Here is a 22,190-nt window from a genome sequence, read left to right as displayed (position 1 = left end):
AGCGACGTGAGACCAACCAGTATGGTTTCCAGCACGTACTCTGCTTTATTCTGCGAGATGGCGGGTTAAATACAGAGCGAGTTGTTTACATTTAGCAGGTGCACTGTGATAGGCAGTGGACATACAGAAGTATGTAAACAATCCAGGGTTAAGGTAGCTACGGAGACTTAGTGCCATTACCTCTATGCTGCGAGTGTCCATACCTTAACACATTCCTAGTAGCAGATAAGTTTATCTGCTACTACGTATGCTGAACGTTCTGCGGCCTAGTAGACCCAGGCCTGAGGCCTAGTTCGGCCTAGTTTGGAATAGCTCATATCGTATCCATGAACATATCATGCCCACGATACCTGAGAAACTCAGCCACAGACAGACTCATGTAAGATAACCTCCCATGCTGCCTTTTTAAACTAGAAACTAAACCAGACAGGAATGGGGCATAATGAAAAGGCATTTTTACTGGTTTGGTAGGTTTTCTGTTTTCTTTTGTTCAGATGGGATATGCTGTGGCTCATGCTCTTCAGCCAGCATGTTTCACCTCAAAAATCCCCAAAGACCTCTTGAAATGAGTATCCATGAATACCTTTCAGGACCACCTCCTTCCCTGGTGGGATTAAAGCCAGCAGCGGTTCAATTCAGTATTTTTTCTTGATAGGAGGATGTTGAAAAAACCATCTCTAGTTGAAATGGCAGAAGGGTTGTTCAGGCAAAATGTAATTACGAAATGTAGCGAGTCATCCATAAAACCATGGGTATTGTCATTGTGACTTAATGATCACAAAAGGTCAGGACAATTCAAGGGAAGTATGAACTCCTTGTGTTTGGTTTAGGAAAATAAGTATTACATGTTATTCCAAGTAAGTTTTACCTCAGAGATTCTTACTTTGACTTTTTTGGCTTTTTTAAAATACCTTGATTATAGCTCACTTTGCAATATATTATATAATTTAATATCTCTGGGGCTTCTATACAGTCTTGATTTTGAATTTCTTACTTCTTAGAAGGTTTTGATTGTTGGCTAAATCAGCACATTTTTTAAAAAGGCTGGTATGAATGCTTCATAATGTGTTTCCAAGTCATAAGGCACAAATTTGGGTAAAAAGCTGTGTTCTGGGAGATGGAGAAGGAATGTGCTAAATGTGAATATGCCTGACAGTTTTAAAATAAGGGGATGTGTATTGTGCTTGCCTCTGGTCACCAGGCATCTACTCCCTAGAAGGCTGAGCTGTGCTGAGAAGAAAAACTGGAATATGTGTACATGACAGGCTGTTGTTGACAAAGATGTATTAGGGAAGAACCAGCTAACCAGCTCCTGTAACAGGATAATCAGGGATTTTGGGGCCCTCTCTACAAGAAAAGGTGCTGGAGTGCATGCAGAGATGGACAAGGAAGCTGGTGGAGGGGCTGTAGCACAATGACGCAAATGCTGGAGAAATCGAGCTGGCTCGCACGCCCGGCCCCGCGCGTGAGGGGCCGGCCCCCCGCCGTGCCGCAGCTTGGCTGAGGGCCGAGCGGGGCTGCCGGGCCCGTCGATGGTGCTGCGCCGTGGGTCGGAGCAAAGATCACAGAGAGGGTCTCTAGGGGACATCTCAAAGAATTTAGAATTTATCGCCCCGAGGGTGCCACCTAGAAAAGCCGAACTGCCCCCGCTTTCATACTCTTTTTCGACGGGGGGGGGGGGTGGAGGGGGGAACGAAAGGAGAACACAATTCTTCAACCAAGCGGGGGTAAAACTGGGAGGGGATAGAGGAGGGACTCCAAGTATGACAGCTTACAGGGAGTGGAAAGTATCACATGGGCCGACGGGGTGTCGAGGAAAAGGGGAATTCCAGGGTGGAGTTTAGGGCTGACAGGGATTTCTCTGGAACAGGGGTTAGGCATAAGGGAGAATTGCCACTATATAGATGAGGTAACAGGTGGGTCTGGGGGTGAATGACAGCTGGGAGAGGGAGGGCAGAACATGGGGTAAAAGTATGTGTGTGAGTGTGTGTGTCAGGGAACAGGAACAGGCCATTCAGCAGGTTTTACAAAATATGCATAAAGAAAAACCCACCACCACAGTACAAGTCTGATGAGGAGAAGCTCAGGGAGCTGGGGGTGTTTATGGCTCTACAACACCTGAAAGGAGATTGTAGCCAAGGTGGTGGTTAGGTTCTTCTCCCAGGTAACAAGTGACAGGACCAGAGGAAATAGTCTCAAGTTATGCCAGGGAAGGTTTTGTTTGGGTATTAGGGAAAACTCCTAAACCAAAGGAGTTGTCAGTCATTGGCCCAGGTCAGTGGTGGAGTCACCATCTCTGGAGGCATTTGAAAGATGTGTAATTGTGGTGCTGAGCAACACAGGTTAATAGTAGCTTGGCAGTGCTGGGTTGGTGGTTGGACTCAGTGATTTAAAAGTATTTTCCAACCTAAATGTTTCTGTTATTCTAAGATATTCCTTCATGCTCAAAAGTGATGGTTTTCTTTCCCAACCAGTATATAATTTATAGTGAAGTAAAAGCAGTGCATTGCCTTTAATGTCTCAGGTCAAATTCGAGGTGCTCTGAAGACACATTCAGCTCCTCTGCAGCTGAACTTGCATGCAGTGGCTCTAGAGAAGAAGCAGTGAAACACTAAATAGCCACCAACAAAGAACCAATCAAAAATCTGCGAGCTTCTTGTAAGTTATGTTGCTTACATAAGAACAAACACAAAAGATGCCAACTTAGTAAAAGAAGTTAAAACCAACCTATTTAGAAGAATCTAGGTTCCTCTTTAGAATATGAAATAGGCACCAAGAAGTCTGTTGCTCCATTAATTCACTTTAATTCACTTAAATTAAAACTTATTTCTTCAGTGTCACTGAGATTTTTTTAAAAATACTCATTAAAATTCCCATAATTTGTACATGCAGTGCAGGAATATATATATATATATATATATATATAAAGAGGTAAATTGGAACAAAATTCATGGTTGCAGTTGTCAGTTGCACCAAGTTTATAAGTAATAACAGTACAAACCCATTCACCCAAGGCTTAGAATTCATTCTGCAGCCAATGGAGTACACACAACTTATATACATGGATTATGTCTATAACAACATCAACATGGATTATGTATTTTGTTATATTCTCTTGAAAGCAATTCAAAATGCAGGCATCTAAATAATACAGGTAATTCATCATTTTTCTGATGAGTCTAGAAATAGAAAATATTTTTACTTGGTTGAAAGCATCAATAAAGCTTTAAAACAAGAAGAGCAGATGTCAAATATAAAGCCCTTGTTTTACTGAACAATGAATATGATAAACATAGATCATTCATCTTGATGCTAAAGTTCAAAAACAATTGTCCCTTCAGTTTGCCTCATGGGAGTGTGAAATTAGGACCACATGTGCATTGATGAAAAACATATGAAAGATGAATCATGATTACTGTTTTGGTCTGCTGCACAAGACTGTGCATGAGGGGTAGTGATTTTCTACCTCCTTTACCAGATTGCTGTAATTAGTTAGTGCTAGCATCTCTCTCTGTTTCCCAGTATTCATGTTCAAGTTGCTGCCTGACAGTACCTAGTCACACACATAAATTTGCTTTCTTAAATGAACGAGTGTTTGCTAAATGGAAGAACGTTGGAGTATATTTCAATATTGTTTGTAATAAAGATTAGTTATAGAACTATTCTGAAATCACCCATTCATTTCTATCACCGATGCTATCTCTGGCAGGAATTGCCAGACATATTTCTTTCAAATATGAAACACTATATGTTATAGGTTTAAAAGAAGAGGGAAAAGTTCAATAAAATCAAGCAAGGTTTTCATTTCATTCAATTGTATTTAATTTATGCCTCTGGCAGCAGACATGTTGTAGTCCATGTTTCCATGGATCCTCTGCAGAGAGTGAAAAGTACAGAGATAGAATTAAAACCTTTAGAAAAATTAGAATATATATAAGCTTTAGATACATAAAGTAGAAATCTAACCCTCAGCTTTAAGTTTTACATGCCCTAAGTCCTAGTTGTTAGTGTACAAGGACAGAGCTTTAGGCCTAGTGATAGAGTATAGACACAACAGAAATAGAGTAGAGTACTGTTTATAATTTTTAGTATGAATTTTATGTACAACAAGGTAGAACCTTATGCTAGTAAGATAGAGTTTTACGTTAATAGATACGCTATGTGCGTAGAGGTTTTGACGCTGTTTTTCGTAGTTTTACAAACTTTAGAATTGTACCTAGATTGGCTAGGGTCTAGATAAAAAATATGAATATGCATTTTGTAACTGGGGATAAAAAGCCTCTGTGTCAGTCAGTTGGTCGATCGATCAATCCGATCTATTGATCCAACGTCCACCTCCTGCAGCCTGAGGAAGGAGCCTTGCCAGGGAGCTGAATGGGACTCTAAAGGTACCATCTATTCTTACCTGGGTCTGGGCCCTGAGGTCCCGTCCCTTCCCCCTGCGAGGGTGCGGGACCCCGGGACCCCTCCTTGCTCCTGCGATCCCGTCCCTTCCCTTTCCCCCGGAACTCTGTTCGGGGCTGCTGGGGAGTCTGGGAGGGTCTGGGACCCCGGGACCTCCTTCCTGTCTCTGCAACCGGGAACTGCAAGGGTTTGGGACCTCTGGGACCCCTCCTTGTCTCTGCGGCCCTGCGTTCGGGAACTATGCCGAGTTCGGGATCCCCCCCATTGCCACTGTGATCCCCGCAGCCGGGACCCCTGTCTGGGATCTGTGATCTTGTGATCCCTTTCTGTTATTGTGACCCCACGGTTGGAAAATCCTGCTTGGGGTCAGGAGATGGGAGGCTGATTTACCTGGAGGCTGTAATGTCAGATTTATGCTTGCTTATAGTCTTACTAGAGTTTTGCTTGTTAGGAATTCTATGCTTTGCTTGCTGTTTCATTAGAACTTTGTGTGTTAAGATTTCTATGCTTTGGATATTATTTTATTTAGACTTTGCTTGTTTATGTTTATAATTGATTGTATTGTAAGACCGCTCTTAGAACTCTCGCACCTTCAGATACATGCTTTGTAAATAAACCACTCTGTTTAGATACTAAAATGATATAAACCGTACAACGACCTTGGAACAGACATTACTTGAATTTAACTTCTCTTGGAGGCACATGTAGTTCCTGTGGTTACAAATTTCATTCTAGCTTTATTTCTGGATATGTCATCTTAACTTTGTTCCTCTCTGGTGTAGTAATGGGTGAAAGAGTTGTCGTAAGTGCATTTCATTACTGAGCTATTGCTATAAAGGGGGGGTTGGGTATTAGAAAAATATAAACAAACAAGAACAGATGTCAACTTCATATTGTTATAAATGCCAATACAATATTCCAATTAAAATAATAATTTGGTTCATTAACAAAGATCGAATTACAGAATTTCGGTAAACCCACCAACAGCAGAGATACTTGATAGTCTTTTTCCCGGGAAAATGCCAAGGGTGAACCGTGAGACACAGAACTTGGCTGTCTGCTGCCTCCCCTCTGGTTCACAAATTTGCCCGGTTCTAGTTTTTATACACTTTATTCTGCCCCTGGCAATATTTCCCCATATTTGCCTTTGTTTCCCGGCTAGCTATTCAAATCTAAGGGTTTCTCCGACTAGGCTGGAAAGAGTTCTTTCTCTCATTTCATATGTTAATGCCCAGTTTCTATAGATCCTTATGGCTGATGAATGGTCATATGAGATATGGATGATGATGCTTGCTGATCTGTGAGTGTGTCTTGATGGGTCTCCTCCCAGTGATTGAGGAGACTGCTGGTTTTCCTGTAAACCTTTTGTCTATTTCTGAATGTGAGCTCTTGGGGTGGTGCCTGGCTTTTCACGATTTGGTTTCACCAACTGCTGCAAAGTATCCTGAAACTCATACTTTTATACAACACACACATATATACAGTTGTCATGGGTTGGCACTGGCCAGATGTTAATGCACCCATGAATATATGTTTTTTCTCTAACAACTCCTGTGGGATGTGATCAGGAACAGAGCAGAGCAGGCTTAAATCTTGAAAACAAAAAAAAAAACCCACCAAAACTTTATTAATTACATAAGAACAGGGACAGAAATACTCTTAAACACACACAGAGACAGAAATAAAAACTTCTTAGAACATTTCTTCTCCCAGTTTCTACCTCCCCACCCATCAATCTTCACAGACCAACCTTTGGGTTTTAGATCAAACAATCACCACTCAAAAACAAACTAATCTTCAATTCAGCAAGGGAGAGAGGAGTCTCTCTGGCACCACAGACTGTTCTCCAGAACACACAGGTCTACTCCTTATGTGTTCCCATGTCACCCGTGGCACCGCCCGGAGAAGTCTGCCAGGGTGACACTCTCTTTTTCCTATGTCCAGCGCTCTCACCGCTGTCTCATAGGCCAAAACTACATACAGGGCTCTTTTAAGGATACTTGCATGCCGAGCTCTCCCCTTTTTACCCAGGGGCCGGGGTTCCAGGAGCAGGTCTCCCCTGAGGGCAGAGGGCACCACTTCACCCTCCCCCTCTTTTCTCTGCTCGCTCCACTCTTCAAGTGCCAGTCACTGTAGCAAAAGCAGGGCAGCTGCATCCACCCAAAATGCAGTTTATGTTCAAAAGAGACTTAAGTTCAGTCCATGGCTGACATTATGCAAGAGAAGTCCAGCTCAGAAGGCTACTCCTCTCATTCTTCCATCGGGTTCCTTCCAATCATGCTTTATCATCTCAGTCTCAGGCCGCTTCCCTCTCTCTGAAACCACCAGTCATGAGAATCAATGTCTTAAGAAAAGTTTCTTTCTGCTACACAAGGGTTAACAGTTTTTTCTGGGCAGGGTGCAGGCTCAGGCACTCCCAGGCTCCACAACTCCTACGTGGCTGGGCACCTTCTCCCGGAGTTTGGGGGTGGAGGGGGGTGAGCACACACAGAAGGCACTTCCACAGTTTTCCACCCCTCCATCCTGGACGGGGCAGTTCAGTTCCAGTCCTGTCCCCTCTCTTCTCCCCGCCCCCGGGGGCTCTGGCTTACCTGAGCCGACCACGTGTTTTCCCCTCCCCCACCCAGCCTCGTGGCTGGGCAGGGGAAGGAGGCCTGACACCTCTCTCTGCTGAAACCGGGATCTGAAAAGAGGCCGAACCCCCTTGGGGGGTCCTACTTTTAACTCTTTGTGTCCTCAGAGGCGTGTCCAAACCTCCGAGTGACCAATCCAGGTGCCAGCAGAAAAGCTGATTACTGATTGGACTGCCTACATCCCCCTGGAAAAAATTCACCTCCCCTGCAACCACGACAACAGTTTTATAGTTTTTTAATTTACCATTAACCATAAGAACATGAATTAATAATTTCACATTTTTCACAATATGATAGTCTTTGTCTTTTATTAATACGTATGCTTTTTCATGTTGAAAGATGGATGTTAAAATGAAATGCCTGTACATGCCTTGAACATCCAAATGAGCTATTCATTCTTCAGATGATGTGTATTGGTCTTATTTAGATCTATCCTGACTTAGGATCTTAACCTTAATTATTCAGTCTATTTATACACATTGAGAAACAGATCCAACACTGATCTCTGCGATTTGAGGTATGTGATGTGTGCTTGTCCAATATAGATACAAGATTTGGATTTTAGCTTATCATGTTTTCTGTGGAATTCTGTGCTTTGAGCTCACATAATGTGAGATTTAATCTGGCTAATGCCTCCTCTACTCCCCCAGCTTTTTGACAAAAAAAAAGTTTTTTGTAATTTAATATGTGTGCATTTCAACTTGGATTATCTGTTCAAAGATGTTTTGACTGTTTGCTTTCCTATGTATTTCTTCTCAGTCCACATGTATAGAAGTATGTGGACCACAAGGGTTTTTTAGGCAAAAAAGTCCAGGACACAAAGACTTGGTTTCTAGTAAAGTTCAGAATATATTCAATTCAACAAACGTAAATTCAACAAATGTTTGTGATTAATTAATGATAGACTCACAGAATGGTTTGGATTGGAAGAAACCCTCAAGATCATCTGCTTCCAACCCCCCTGCCATGGCAGGGACAATTAGCTAAAAATTCAGAGCCCTGAGGCCATAACATTAGTATTTATAGTTTTGAAGTAAGATGCTCTAAACAAGTTCTCCTAGCTGTAAGCCACCTAAATAGCACAATTACTTTAATTCAAAACCAAGGGAATGCTTCCTGGAAGAATATATTTTTAAATTCACAGGAGTAAGTACTTGAGGGATGAATACTACAGCTGAGCATGATGAGAAATTATCTGAGTAGCTTACATGTTTTAACTTACAACTAATATATTTAATTATTTAATTCAATACTTTGGGGTGACCCTAATTCTCTCACTAATTACTGCAGCCTTTTTGTACCTTTTCTACACCTGGGGCAAATTTTTGCCACTAGTAAGTCTTACGTGCTGCATAGGTTCAGCAGAGTTTGGCTTCTGTGTCTTTGCATCTAAATTATCAATGCTTGTTACAGATTTATTTATGCTTATACTGTTACATATTGTGTTATGTCACCATAATCCCAGTAGAAATGCTATTAAGGGAGAAGTGTTGCCTTTTTATTTTAATATAGCATATAAAAATCATATCTAACAAATTAAAATGCATGTGCTAATTTTCTGTGGAGTTTGGTAGAATTTATGTCTTTCAAAACTTCAGCTCTGGGACAAAAGGAAGACAAGTATCAATTGACTGGATGGTTAATCTCCCTTTATAAAAAGTCAATAGTTAATTTTTTGTGATTTTTAAAATCAAATCATGTCTTTGTTTTGCTGTAAGTTAAATGACATTTAATAAAGATTAGAGAAACAAAAACTGAGTCAGACTAGAACATGTATTAATAGAAAAGTTACAACTGAAAAGAAAGACTTCCTGTTTCAGGAAGCTTTTTTGTAAAACAGGTGGTTCAATGCCAAACTAAATCAAACTTAAACAATTAAAAGCTACCTAAAAAGAAAAGGAGATGACAAATTTAAGTTGTAACAATGCTATCAAAAGTCTGAATTGCTTTCATCCTTTAGGAAGTGTTTTAGGGTTTTTTTTTTAACTTGACAACTCCTACCTTGTTTTTTTTTGTACATACCTGGGTCTAACATACCTGTATGAAGAGGCACACAGTGAGTGCTCAGGCATCTAATCTGGCTACATCTAATTACTGCAGGAGGTCTTTTATACTGATGGTTTTTTGCTGTTTGCATTGTAGCAGTGAACCTGGATACAACTCTGTGTAAGTGGGTGGTATTTTTTTAAAGCTAATAGCAAATATGATGTATTTTGCCTTCCAGGGAATGATACTGTATCATAAGAACCAGTATTCCAGTTTCTAGTTTTGTGATGCGACATTTTGTGTTTCAAAACCCCTTCAGTGCTTTCTGAAGAGAAAGGTATTGCATGTCTGAGAGCAAAAGTTATTTTCTTAGTAGAGAAGAGACAGCAGACTCATCAGTCTGGATTTCTCTCTGGCAGAGCAGTTCTCTGGTCTTCAGTTTGCAGTATCTACTTTGATAGTATTTGGTAAAAGAAAAGAGTGTCTGAGGTAGCATAATGGGTTTCTGCAATGTTGCTCTGTTGGAAACTCTGATGCTCTTTTTTACGGCTGTGGAGTGGAAAACTCTTTGGCTGACGTTCTCTTCTCTTCTCTTGCACCTTGTCTCCCCTGGAGAACCTAATTTGATTTGTCTTGTAGCCTTGATTAAAGGTATGGGGTTTGTGTATACACAATTCACCTAGATGGTGAAAGTTGAGAATATCACATAATTTTCTTCCAAAAATAAGCTTTTATAATTCCCATCTACTGGGCAGATCATACTACTTCAACCACAATTTCATGTCTTCATGCAAGGACTGCATTCAGACTTTCCTTTTTCATTGTTTTTTCTCTACAGGGGCTGTCATCAGTCACAAAGAACAATGGACTACTCAACATCACCTTTAAATATGACAGTAAGTTGAAAATCTGCACTATATTCACAGAAATGAAAGACTCCATGTCTTGGTTTGAAAGACAGATATCTGCTAGGAAGGGGGCAGGACCTCCCTAGAGACGGAGAATTCGAATCCCTTCCCTCCAAATTATTCTAATTTAAAAAATTAAAGGAGCTTTCAGACAGAGGTATGGGGATAGGAATAACAGTTCTTTACTAGTATATATGACAAAACAACAATTACAGCATTAATAATAAACAGAACCAGGAACCTTGAGGGCTTTCTTTCACAAAAAGCCCAGGGGCAGTTTGATCTCGGTGCCCCTGCAGGACTCCGAGAGGCTGAGCTGGAAGGGTGGAAAGTCCCGGGCTGGTGGATGAGATGAGGAGCTCTGTGCTGGTAGCTGGAATGGCAGGGGTGTCCCGGCAGGGCTGGGCAGTGCAGGGCTACAGAGTAGCAGGAGAGCCTCAAAGCTCCCAAGAAGAAGTGGCGGTGGGGGGAGGGCTGGAGAAAGCGAGCTCAGGATTCCTGGGTACACGAGCAGATGACTGTAGATTTCCCAGGACGAGACAGAGGCACCGTGATGGCTGCAAACTCTTCCTGCAACCGGGGGGGGGGGGGCGGGGGGCAGCTTGACCGTCTTCCTCCAGGCTGAGAGTCAGCAAGAGTGAGTTCTCCTCCCCCAGCTCTGTCTTCCTGCCTTTCCCAAAGCTGTCATCTCTCCCCTCTGAGGGACACTCCTAGGGACTCAAAACCAATAGGTGTAGCCTTGTGCTGTCATGTCCCTCAAGTACTCCCTTTTGTTCTGACTAAGTAGTCATCAAGGCCTCTTGGAAACTTGTGGAAAAAAAATTCTGTAAGTGAAAAAAACCCAAATCTAACCCCCAACACTCCATCACAGTTGTCAATATATAGCAACATGTCTCTTAATATGGCTCTAAGAACAGCATAAGCTCCTTAATGTTGACATAATTTTAAAATCTAGAAAATTTATGTCTGGTAGATCTTCTCCTTCTGTGTCTCATTGATAATAAAGCTATCTAACAGTTTGTAATAGTTTCTTTTTAAGGTTGGCCTTCATAATTTGCCTGGTATTTGATTGGAACATTATAGAAATTATTTTATTCTGTGAAAAATATAGTCACTGAAAGTTTCAGTGCAAACAAAGACATAGGAAAAGATTATTTTGAGCTTTATGCCACTTTTCTCTGTTGTGTAATTTTGGGGGGAAATGGCATAATGTATGTCTCGAAGTAGAAAATGTGTAGTTTGCATTTGTATACAGGTAATATATTAAAAAACTTGTCTTTGCAAGGATTAATATTGAATTTGAATATTGAATAGCATCTCTTCATTTAGTTGAATCAATGGGAACTTTTCATTAGCTACAGTCTTCAAGGCCCAGGCCAATGGAAAACTGCTGCCTACATTTGCAGTGCAGACAGATGGTTTCAGAGCTGTAGCAGATGTGGTGTGTTTTGCAGCTGAACTGAGAACAAAGTAATCTCTGGCATAGTAACAGTGATAAACAGGTTGCAGCAGTAATACTCCGACCTCTTCAAACATCTGCTAAATGGCTGTTATCTTATTGTTGGGGGTTATTTTAGATGTTTTATCATCTTTCCTGTCTAGTTGTCAAAACAGGACTGCTTCTTAATGGATACATTAAGAGTTTATCCATATGTGGGCAGCTAGTGGCCATCATCAATATAAACTCAATGTACAGTCAAGACAAGGTCCCAATTTACATTAAAACAATGTTTGTTTTAATGCCAGTGCAAGTCATAGATGTTTTTTTCTGCCTGCCCAAAGAAATTACATCACATGCAGAATGTAGGTAAAATTTCATCACTGAGAGTATGCATCAGGAAACCTAACAATAGTGATTTGTTTCATTTTGATAATCCTTTTGCTCCTCTACTTTTATGTTAATTTCTGAATTTCCAGTCCTTCACTGTGAATTTTTTAATCTAATTGGATCCTAATATTTAAAATGAGCAAACTTTAAGTGTGTCAGATTGTACAAGATGCAGGTGATCACTACAAAAGAAATATGATTTCTTTTTTCTATCTACATAAAGAAAACTAGGAAATGGTACCAGTCAGAACAGAGATCCTCATGTTTAGTTAACACACTGAGTCTTTAAATCTCAGTATGTGTCATGTTTTTTCCATTAATTCTGTCACTAGAAACTGTGTTTAACCAGTGAGAAGTATTCATTCACAATTCTGCTGGCACTTTGTGCTTCCTGGGCAAAGGAATTATTCGAGTTCTGCAGGACTAGGAAAAGAGTTTGCACATATGCAGTCTAAAGAGCTCTCCTAGTATGGAAATATGTATGTATACCTTTAATAAGCCAGCACAAAACAGAACTTGGCTTGCTGGCTGTGGTTTAAAGGCTCTTATTTTGCCACAGAGCAACTCTAGAAAACTGTGTTTTATGATGCTAAATTAGTTGGTTAGATTCTTTGTTCAGGTGAAAAGGAAATGTCTGTATTTTTTAGTATGTCAGTTGCACTCAAGTATAAGAAGTGATCTCCTAAAAAGTGTGATTTTCTCCATGCTATTTTCTTCCTAAAACTGTTGTTCCTTATAACTGTGAATCAGTGACTTGCAGTCAAACTTCAGGCATTTGTGCTACATTCCATTTTGGCAATGGTCATTTGACCATAAAATTCTAGTAACCAGGGTCCAAAATCTTGGGCTTGCTATTAATTAGATCCAGACTTCGCAAAAACCAGTTATTTCAATCTTTCCATTGAAGGACATCCTCTGTCCTTCTAAGGGGAAGTTTGTGCTGTCACTGAGTTCACTCATAGCAACAGAATTCTACAAACGGCAGAGTCAGTATGAACTGCCAAGCTTTTGTAAAAGGCAGTGCTGTACAGACTGTTCTATTCTTATGTCTGTGACAGTTAGAGAAAAGACCCCTTGCCATAGTTATTCATAGTAAAAAGCCATTTTCTAAATCTCCCTTTTGGTTAATAATTTTTCTTTCCTTGCCTTTAAGAACACACCTCTGAATTAAATTGAAATTTCCTGTACTGGCGTATCATAGCACTTCATTTTTCATGTTTCTTTTCTACAAGCTCTGCACAGATGAGTATATAGCACATAAATGATCTCATTTTTTTGAATTAATCATCAGTAGTATACAATCTACTGATCAATTTCTTCTGGAATTTGGTGGTTTCATTAGTTCAGAATCAGAATGTTTGTTTTTGCACACCCATCTTCATGTATACTGTGCTCCAGAACTAGTGAATTCCTTGCCTGCTACTTCTCTTCCTGCCACAAAATATGAGCCTAAATATTGTAAAGTTTTAAAAGTAATAAAATTTGGGGTTGTTTTCTTCTTTTGAAAACAAAAAGATATGGTAAAATTCAACAACAAACTCAGGAATCTTTTGTTTATATTTTATTTTCTTAATTAAAGCTAAAGCTGTGGTGCTGTAATTTTCATGAATATACTGTATTTTGTGAGGATAGCAAGACAAAACCAGTCCTGAGTCAATCAGTGGCAGTTAAGTGGTCGGTAGGGATGTGGCTGCAGAATGGAAGACTGAGAAGAGATTGATTTAAACAGTAGGTTCTTTGTGTTCAAGATCAAGCAGTATCGTGGTTAAAAGAACTTCTTCAGCAGTTCTCAAGCTTCACATGATGTATTGTTCTCATGTGTGCCTAATCATTGACCAACATTCTCTTGCTTTGAGCACTGTACGTGAACAAAATTACTGTCAGACTTCATATTAGTTTGAACAACTGCAAGGAAAAGTTGTTCTCTTTTGGGAGTCCCAATACACGTGATGTGGTACAGGTTACAGTGGTGGTATAAACTGGTAATACCCTTGGGACTCCTGTGAGCTATGGGTTGGGAACCACCGAGAGTGGTTGTGCTCAATGATTTGTGGAGTTTTGTGGGGTTTTGGGTCTTGAGACAAAAACTTCATCTAGATTTGCTGTGTAGTACTTACAGAAAATAATGCACTGGTACTTCTACTTTGCTCAGTTATCGCCATGCAGGCACACTCAGTCTTGAAGACATATTACGGAATTTATGTCAACAAGAATGCTTTTCTTAAAGTGTTTATTTGTCTGTATTTTCAGACTGCACTCCTTACCTGAGTTCAGTGGGAAGACATGTGATTGGAGATGTGCAGAACATCACTATCAGTCAGTTTGCATGCCAGGAACAGGTGGCTGTGATGATCCTTTGGACAGCAAATGCCATTGGTAAGTTCTAGAGGGAAATGGACTCATTGATCATGGGTTTGGTAATAATTTCCTGCTCATAGGTATGAAGTCAAATAACTAAATTATGCTTGGAATCATTGACATAAACTGCCTAAGAAGAAAGCAATACTTGAACCTTTGCAAAGCTCCTATTTTTTCTGGCTTGCTTCAAAAACACCCTTAAAACTAGGATGTTCTCTGCAGCCATACATTGCTTTTTACTGTCGCAGTTTACTGAATTCCCACTTTTCAGAATGTGCAACTGTCCCTGGTTTCATTTTCTGCCCTAAAGCTTTGGTGCATTTCAGTAACATTGATTGAGTTTAGTTCCTGATACACTTAAAGGTTCTTTAAGATGCAGAGTGTCTTACAGGTGGAAAACATTATCTAATCACAGCTATACAAACTTTAATGTGTTTCCTTGCCACGTGTCTGAGTAGGAGGATTCCTCAGTTGCTTCAATGTCACTGGAAGTACCTTGTTGCCCACTAAAGCAGTAGTGTCCAAAATTGAGGCTATGCAGAAATCCATTTCCACTGAGAAACTTATCTTGGGCTTTAAAAGAATATGTGAAAATTCCACTGAATTCTGCAAACTGTGCAGTTGAAGGCATTTGGTAATCTTCAGTTGCAGACTGGATGAATCAAACATCCATGGGAAACAAAGCCTGGTGTTCTTCCTTGTAATCACCAGAGGTTAATCCTTTGGACAGTTTGAGCACAGAACTGCTGTTCAGACATCTCAGGTAACATGGGAACTGGACACTCTCTCTTTCAGGGTCTTCATGTAAGGACAAATAATGCTTTTGTTCCATAAATGATAAGAACACATTTGGCAACACTTTATCTTCCACAAAATTATAAAACATTAATCAAAACACACCCATGAAAACTTGTGAACCAGAGGAGGTGGTGGAAAATGTGGAAATTATACATTTGGGATTTTATTTTTTGGGTTGGCAAACATAGCATGAACTGAAATGAGTCCATTTTGATTTATGTAGCATTTAGTTTACAAAAGCTGTGTCTGTGTCATTGATAAATATGTGTTACACTCTCAAGGTTGCTGTTTCCTCGAGATTCTCCTTGGGGTTGCTGGCCCCAAGGTAATAAGGCTTTTCCCCAGGGTTGCTGTTCCCTGAGGGTTTCCTCTGGGTTGCTGTTCCCAGAGGTAATAAGGTTTTCAGTCTTCTCTTTGCCCTAAGTGTTACACACCAGAGGTAGAGACGACAAGCTGAGTCCGCCGGTGCACATTTCCAAGGTTGTTTATTCTTCATTATCTCAGTCCTTTTTCAACTCTGCCAGGCCTCCCTGGCAGGGTACGTTATCTTAGTTCTTTCTCAGCTCTGCGAGGCATCCCCAGCAGAGCAGGACACGCGGCAGACTGGGCGGATCAGAGAGCCCCGCACCTTATGTACAGTACCCCTGACCCAACCACTGTCCGAGACGTATTTTTTATTTACAAAATTTTACCAATACCTACTACCTTTACTAGCATGTCAGTTCTACTCTAAACCAATCCTTGAGATCCAACTCAGCAGAAAATGGGGGACGAGAGCAAGAACAAGGAAGACAGGGGCCACTCCCCAATTCCTCCATCTTGTCTCTTCAGCCCCATATGCTAAGAATCCTAATTTCTATATTTATATTCTATAATAAACCATCCACTACTTATTCTAAATTCTTAGGATTTGTGATTCTTCCTGCATATGAGTGTTCACTCCCATGGACAGGAATCAGAGCCAGTGTCCTCCTGGGATCTGTGTGGGTCTAACTGACCCCCCTGTACAGATCCCAGACCCCCCTGTTTGGTCTCCAGATCCTCCAGGGTGGCCAGAGGGATGTTCTAGACTCCGACATTACACTGTTGAAGAGATGCAGTTAGATGGAGTAGTGAGAGTTGAAGAGCTGTGCAGTGCCTTTGACACCTGAGCCACAAAACTGTCACAGGGTAACACTGGAATTTTCCTGCGGTATTCACATCACTGTGACTCAGTTTAGTCATATCATTAAGTAATTCTGTGATGAGAACATTGTAAAGACATAATTTGCCGGCAAAATGTTATGTTTGATTGTCAAAATGGAAATGTGAAGTTACTATAAAGTATTTCTAAAGGTGAAGAATGTAATGATAACTTACATTGCAGTGGTTATTTGGAAGCCTCAGATGAGACATGGCCCCCTCTGTTCTAAGCATTACCACAAGTATGTAGTGATTGTAGCCTTTGCCAAAGACTGAATTCTAGATAGGCAAGATGAAATATGCAGAACTGACATACAGCAACAGGTATTAAATACAAACATATTTCATATGACTGATAAATTTTATTTTTAAAGACAAATGAAATATATTCAAATTACATAAAATACCACATTAAGCATTTTGAAATATTAATATTATATTTAAATGTCCTGCTGTTTGTAGGGATTGAATACCTGAAAGGATTTCGAGTAATACTTGAGGAGTTAAAATCAGAAGGAAGACAATGCCAGCAGATAGTTTTAAAAGATCCAAAGCAGCTCAGCCCCAGTTTTAAACAAACAGTAAGTGCTTTGTTTCAACAAAAGTTTGTTTGTTTGACTGTGTGAGTAGTTTTGAAAGTGTTTATCATCCTAGAATGGTTTGGGTCATTAAAGGTTATCCAGTTCCAACCCATCTGCCAAGGGCAGGAACACCTCCCACTGTCCCAGGTGCTGCAAACCCCATCCAGCCCTGGCCTGGAACACTTGGAGGGATGGAGCATTCACAGCTTCTCTGGGCACCATGTGCCAGGGCCTTACTTCCTTCACACTGAAGAATTTCTTCCTAATATCTAATCTAATCCCACCCTCTTTCGGTTTGAAGCCATTCCCCCTTGTCCTATTGCTCCATGCCCTTGCGAAAAAGTTGATTCTCAAAAGTATTATTGGTGAAATTAATGATAATTGTTGCTTGAGAGACAGATCTTGTTCCTTTTGAAAGAAACTTTGCTGAAGTTGAGAACAGTCATTTTGGTGACTGGACCACAGATGCCCATCTGTAATAGTCTACATCCAACTGTATATTGAGATTCCTCATGTCAGTTTGGAACAGAGGGGTGGAGGAAGGATTCTTAACGTATTAATTTCAGCCTTTAATTGGAAAATTGTGGGCTTGTTTTGAAAAATACTTTCAGCTGTGATAGTTGATTTTAAAATATATTGCAATCTTTTTTGTAGGGAATGGAGTCCCACCCCTTTGTAAACTTGAAGTTTGAAACAGATTACTTTGTAAAGATTGTTCCTTTTCCTTCCATTAAGAATGAAAGTAATTATCACCCATTTTTCTTCCGAACTAGATGTAAGTATTGTATATAATATAGTGTTGCATATGATATAGTATTGCATTTTATACAGTATTGCATATCATCTCTTCAGTGGGCCTCCCCTCAATGTTTTGGTTTTCCCAACAAAGGAATGTAGTGGATGATGATGTTGGATGAGTCTGGGTTAAGTAGTTACTGACATTGTTGTGGAAGGAAAATCTGGGTGTTAAGCAGAAATAATTTGGATGCCATAGATAAATCTGTGGTGTGTGATCATAAGTGTTAAGCAGCAACCAGAAGAAAAGTCTCAGGTGGGCCTGAGATTATCTCAGGTTTGCCTAGAGCAGGATTGTTCCTGTGGTTCTCAGTTAACTCATTAAGACGGTTTGCTCCTCTTTGGACATTGTGGAGAAGGGCATGTTGTTTTTTGCTTTTGAGATTATAATTTAAAGACAGCTGTCTAAAGACAGATCTAGAGGAGGACATCTAAAATTAAATAGCAGCAGATCAAGTTGAATTTCCCGCAATTACTTAGCAATTCCTGTTGGAGATAGAAGAAATTTGAATAAGCTCCTCAGTGCTCACACAATATAGTGAGAAAGTGGAAGTACCTTTTGAGGTGAACTGTTGATATTTGTCCTGCTAAGGGTTTTTTTTCCCTATAAAACTGCTTAAGGTATTTTCAAGTCTGTCTGTTAACACAGACCGCTGTACCATTGGTAGTAGTGTTCAGCATACTTCCTTATTCTGAATAAATATATTTAAGACTAGTTTTAACTTCCTTTCCTGATGTGCTGTGCCTGGTGTTATCCCTTTTGTTTCACTAAGAAATGTGATATTCAAATTAATGGATCTGTGTTTCTCATATGAAGATGAGAAGGGACTTGAAATCACAACAAAAAAGTTAAGTTTGCAAAATGCATTTAGTCCAGGCATATTAGAGTCTGGGAAAGAAGTAAGAGTATTCAAAATTACGAACTCCCTACTTTTTCCCTTGTTCTTTTTCTGTTTAAATAGCATAGCAGTTTGATACTATATAATTAATATTTTTTCTGTGTATTTGTAGCATGTGAATTGTTGCTACAGCCAGAAAACCTTGTCTGCAAACCTTGTAAGTAAAATGTAATTTTTCTATATATTAATCATAAGAAAAGTTACTGTACTTGAAGAGTCATTTTGCAATTCATGAATATCTCCTCTGACAGACTGGAAGCCAAGGAATGTGAATGTTACCCAGCACGGTTTTAACATGCAAGTGTCCTTTGATCATGCACCTCACAACTTTGGGTTTAGGTACTACTTTCTTCACTACAAACTGAAGCATGAAGGACCATTTAAGCAAAAGACCTGCAGACAGGTACGTGGCTGAGTTTTGCAGCTCTTAAAAACGCAAAACCTATCAACATGAGATGTTCTAAGGTCTTACAGAAAGTTTAAAAACTTAATATAAAATAGTATGAGTTCTAAAATTGTAAAACTATTTGGAACTATTTGTGCAAATGACAGTTGTGCTGTGATAGCACTCATCAGTCAAAACCAGGCATGAGGACTCCATTGGACCTGGATAACACAAGTTAGTTCCATGGGCGGACGATTGTGTATGTGAATGGGCAGACTTAGCTTTGCTGGTTTAAGAGGTGTTAATAAAGAATGCGCTGCCTATTTCTAAATCAAATAAATGGGATTTTTTTATTAGGTTTTAAAAGTATGTGAATTGCTTGCAAAAAATTCTTTCTTTGATGTAGGAGCAGAACACAGACACTACAAGTTGTGTTCTTCAGAATGTATCTCCAGGGGATTATATCATTGAGGTAATATTTCCAAACAGAATTTTGTGCAACACCTAAGTGTTATGTTCCCTATGTTAATGGGGAAATGGAATAAAATTATAAAATATATCAAATCATGCTGGTAGAATTGAACTTCAGGTATCCCTACTGAAGCAAGCTGGGCAAGTAAATTTTCTAGAATTATGCCTTTTCGGGCTTACCTAGAAACAGAGGCCAGACAAAGTTAGAAGAATAAAAGCAGATCTATTTAATGAAGCGCCTTCTGGTATTTTAAGGGCAGATGAAGCCTCCCCAAGGGGCTACACCCAAAATGGATGATGGTCATGGTAATTTTTTCAAATAGATATAGGTTTGGGCCTTTTACATATCAGGGGTTAATCTTCCAATTACAACTTTGGGTAATGAAGTCATATTCCCCCAGTTTGCTACCCCCCACCCCAGGTCACTTTGTTTATACTTTTCGGGGCCTGAGGCTGTGTAGTGTCCTTGGATCACAGGCCCAGAGGGATTGTTTTGTCTATTCAAAATATGAAGACAGTTAACTACACTTTATATGGCGTTTAGAGTTATGCACTAATGCAGTACAGGATTTGAAAAATACAAAGACTAAAATCTTAAGACATCAGCATGTTCTTGATCTTTCCACAGCTTTACTTCCCTGAGTGCACAGCACTTTGATCTGTGCCTTAAACTGAAGTTGTGGGCCTGCATAATTCCTGGATTTTGGTTTTTTATTTTTTAATTAGAATTCTGTTACTTGGTCAATTTTTATTATACTAGTTTGTGCTGCTCTTTAGTTTTAGCTATTTGAACAGTAACTTTCTTCTCATAAAAGCTGTTAGTTATTATCATATTGCAGAAAATAAAATTAATCTTTTACTTTTCCAAGCTGGTTGATGACACTAATACAACAAGGAAAACAATGCACTATGCGCTAAAACCAGGTATGAGTTCTGTTTTATAAACAACATACTATATTCACTGTATTAATTTAGATTCAGTTTTAATTATGTTGGAAATAAGTGCCTATTTGACCTTTGCCTGTTTGTCATAATCTAGACTATTGAGATAATTGTGCTGGGCTTTTTTGACCTAATGAAAAAGGAGTAGAGATGCACACTTGAGCATAGACGCGTACATCTCTGTACATTTATATGTAGTGGAGTTTAGATCAATCCATCATTGGAAATATTTTTGGGAAAGTGGATTTTGTTGTATATGTGGATATGAGGAATGATAACTTTAATTACATACAACTGAGAGTGCAATGGTGTGGAAATACTGTAATGAAACTGTGGGAGCAGCCTAAACGCATCACCTGTGTCCTTCAGCCCTTCAGGTACCAAACTGAGCAGTCTGGAGAACCTGTCAGGTCAATGTTTCACATGCCTATGGATCAGACGTGTTTCTGAGAAGCTAAACAGGGATTTCAGAGTGTAACTGCAGCCTCAAAACAGCCACAGATGGGGGCAGTGGGTAAAATGCTCTGTTTGCTAATACACATTGCTAAGGGTGACCTGTACAAGAAGGTAGTTCTTTCTAAGTGGCAGGTTCAGCACCCTGGAACCAAAACATGTTTGTTCCAAGTGACCGCTGCATATCTCATCAAAACTATTTGCCACAGGGTTGTTCTCCTTCGGCTGGCGTGAGTTGCAGCTGTTGTTACTTGTGAGAGTCACTCTGATGCTGTGGCAGTGGGACAACCACCATAAAACCGGATTTGAAACTGAGCAGAACATGATATTTGAGCCTACTGTATCTTCGACAATTACGATAATGGAGTACGGCGGCAGTTTTGCATTCCCAGTGTGAAGATTTGCTTAGATAATTGTAATACAGCTTATTTGTATGTGGCTTATTCTGCTTTCTTTTCCCAAGTGCACTCCCCGTGGGCTGGCCCGATCAGAGCCATTGCCATTACAGTCCCTTTGGTTGTCATCTCTGCATTTGCCACACTTTTCACAGTGATGTGCCGCAAGAAACAGCAAGGTGAGAGTACTTTTTTCAGTACAAAGTTCCATTTAAAGATACGCTTTTGCAACTGAAACCGTCTTAATTGACAGGTTAACTCCGGAAGTACCTTTATCTGAAAAACTTTCTGTTTCTCTGTCCTTCCTTCCTTCAGTTTTTTGTGTGTTGAAACTTGTAGCAAATTCTTAGTCAGTGCTTGATGGTAATTGGTTGCCTAGACAGTATTGTGTCACAGATCAAGTCTTCACTGTAGAAAGGAGAGAGCAAAAGCAATATAGGAAAATACTTTTTATTTCATGTTTCTTTTTCTTTGAGAAAGTACTAAGTGACTGTATAGATTACAAACAGATTTGTAAATAGATTTGTTTTAAACATTCCCTTGTTTTACTCAGAAATATCTCATATTTATTTAAAATCAGAAGCCATGTGATGCCAGTACTATTCACAGTGCTGTCTGGAATACTATCTACAGCTGCTATTCCAGATTGGCTCACTTTCCTGGAAGTTGTCTTTACCTTTTATTCTAAGCCATCTTCCTAAATTTACTCTAAGCCCTGCTTGCAGATGTTTTTAGATTCCATCCCTCCTTGCTGATTTCTCCTGTGTATCCAGCAGCTGGCAAGCAACACTTGATACATTTAAATGTTAAAAATATATTGGCTTTTTATATTGAATTTAGAGAATCATGTGGTTTCATGAATAATGGAAAAAGAGATTACTTCTCCAAATCTCACATATCTGTGTTATCCACCTGAATTTTGGCACTGAGATATACTGCAAGTGCTATATGCCAGCTGGGTTAAATCGTTTTACCTTCTGGTCTTCTGTAGTTATGCCTTTGCTCACAGTTAGCACAGTCACAACAAAAAACCTAGACAAATCACTGAGGATTTGTCTACAGAGAGAGTTGTTCCAGAACAGTTATTCCTGGTTACTTGTTCTGAATTGAATTCATAGATGGATATTTATATTTTGAATTACTCATACTTTATTCCATATTAGCTTAATCAG

General features: G+C 39.7%; 1 protein-coding gene across 3 annotated transcripts in view; it reads left to right on the top strand.

Annotated features, from left to right (window-relative positions):
* IL17RD (interleukin 17 receptor D) overlaps positions 1-22,190 on the top strand; it is a 50,481-nt gene that overhangs the window by 17,907 nt on the left and 10,384 nt on the right. For 2 of the 3 annotated variants that reach the window (XM_063411349.1, XM_063411348.1), the window contains exons 2-10: positions 9,862-9,919; positions 14,010-14,135; positions 16,560-16,678; positions 17,333-17,453; positions 18,485-18,529; positions 18,624-18,775; positions 19,164-19,229; positions 20,098-20,152; positions 21,087-21,197. In XM_063411349.1, the coding sequence (XP_063267419.1) occupies positions 9,862-9,919; positions 14,010-14,135; positions 16,560-16,678; positions 17,333-17,453; positions 18,485-18,529; positions 18,624-18,775; positions 19,164-19,229; positions 20,098-20,152; positions 21,087-21,197 (853 nt within the window). The remainder of the gene's footprint in view (positions 1-9,861; positions 9,920-14,009; positions 14,136-16,559; positions 16,679-17,332; positions 17,454-18,484; positions 18,530-18,623; positions 18,776-19,163; positions 19,230-20,097; positions 20,153-21,086; positions 21,198-22,190) is intronic. The other variant, XM_063411350.1, reaches the window with a different exon arrangement.

The sequence above is a fragment of the Prinia subflava genome, chromosome 14 (assembly GCF_021018805.1).
Source record: "Prinia subflava isolate CZ2003 ecotype Zambia chromosome 14, Cam_Psub_1.2, whole genome shotgun sequence".
In the NCBI taxonomy this organism is placed as follows: domain Eukaryota; kingdom Metazoa; phylum Chordata; class Aves; order Passeriformes; family Cisticolidae; genus Prinia; species Prinia subflava.
This window is presented reverse-complemented; position numbering and strand designations above follow the sequence as displayed.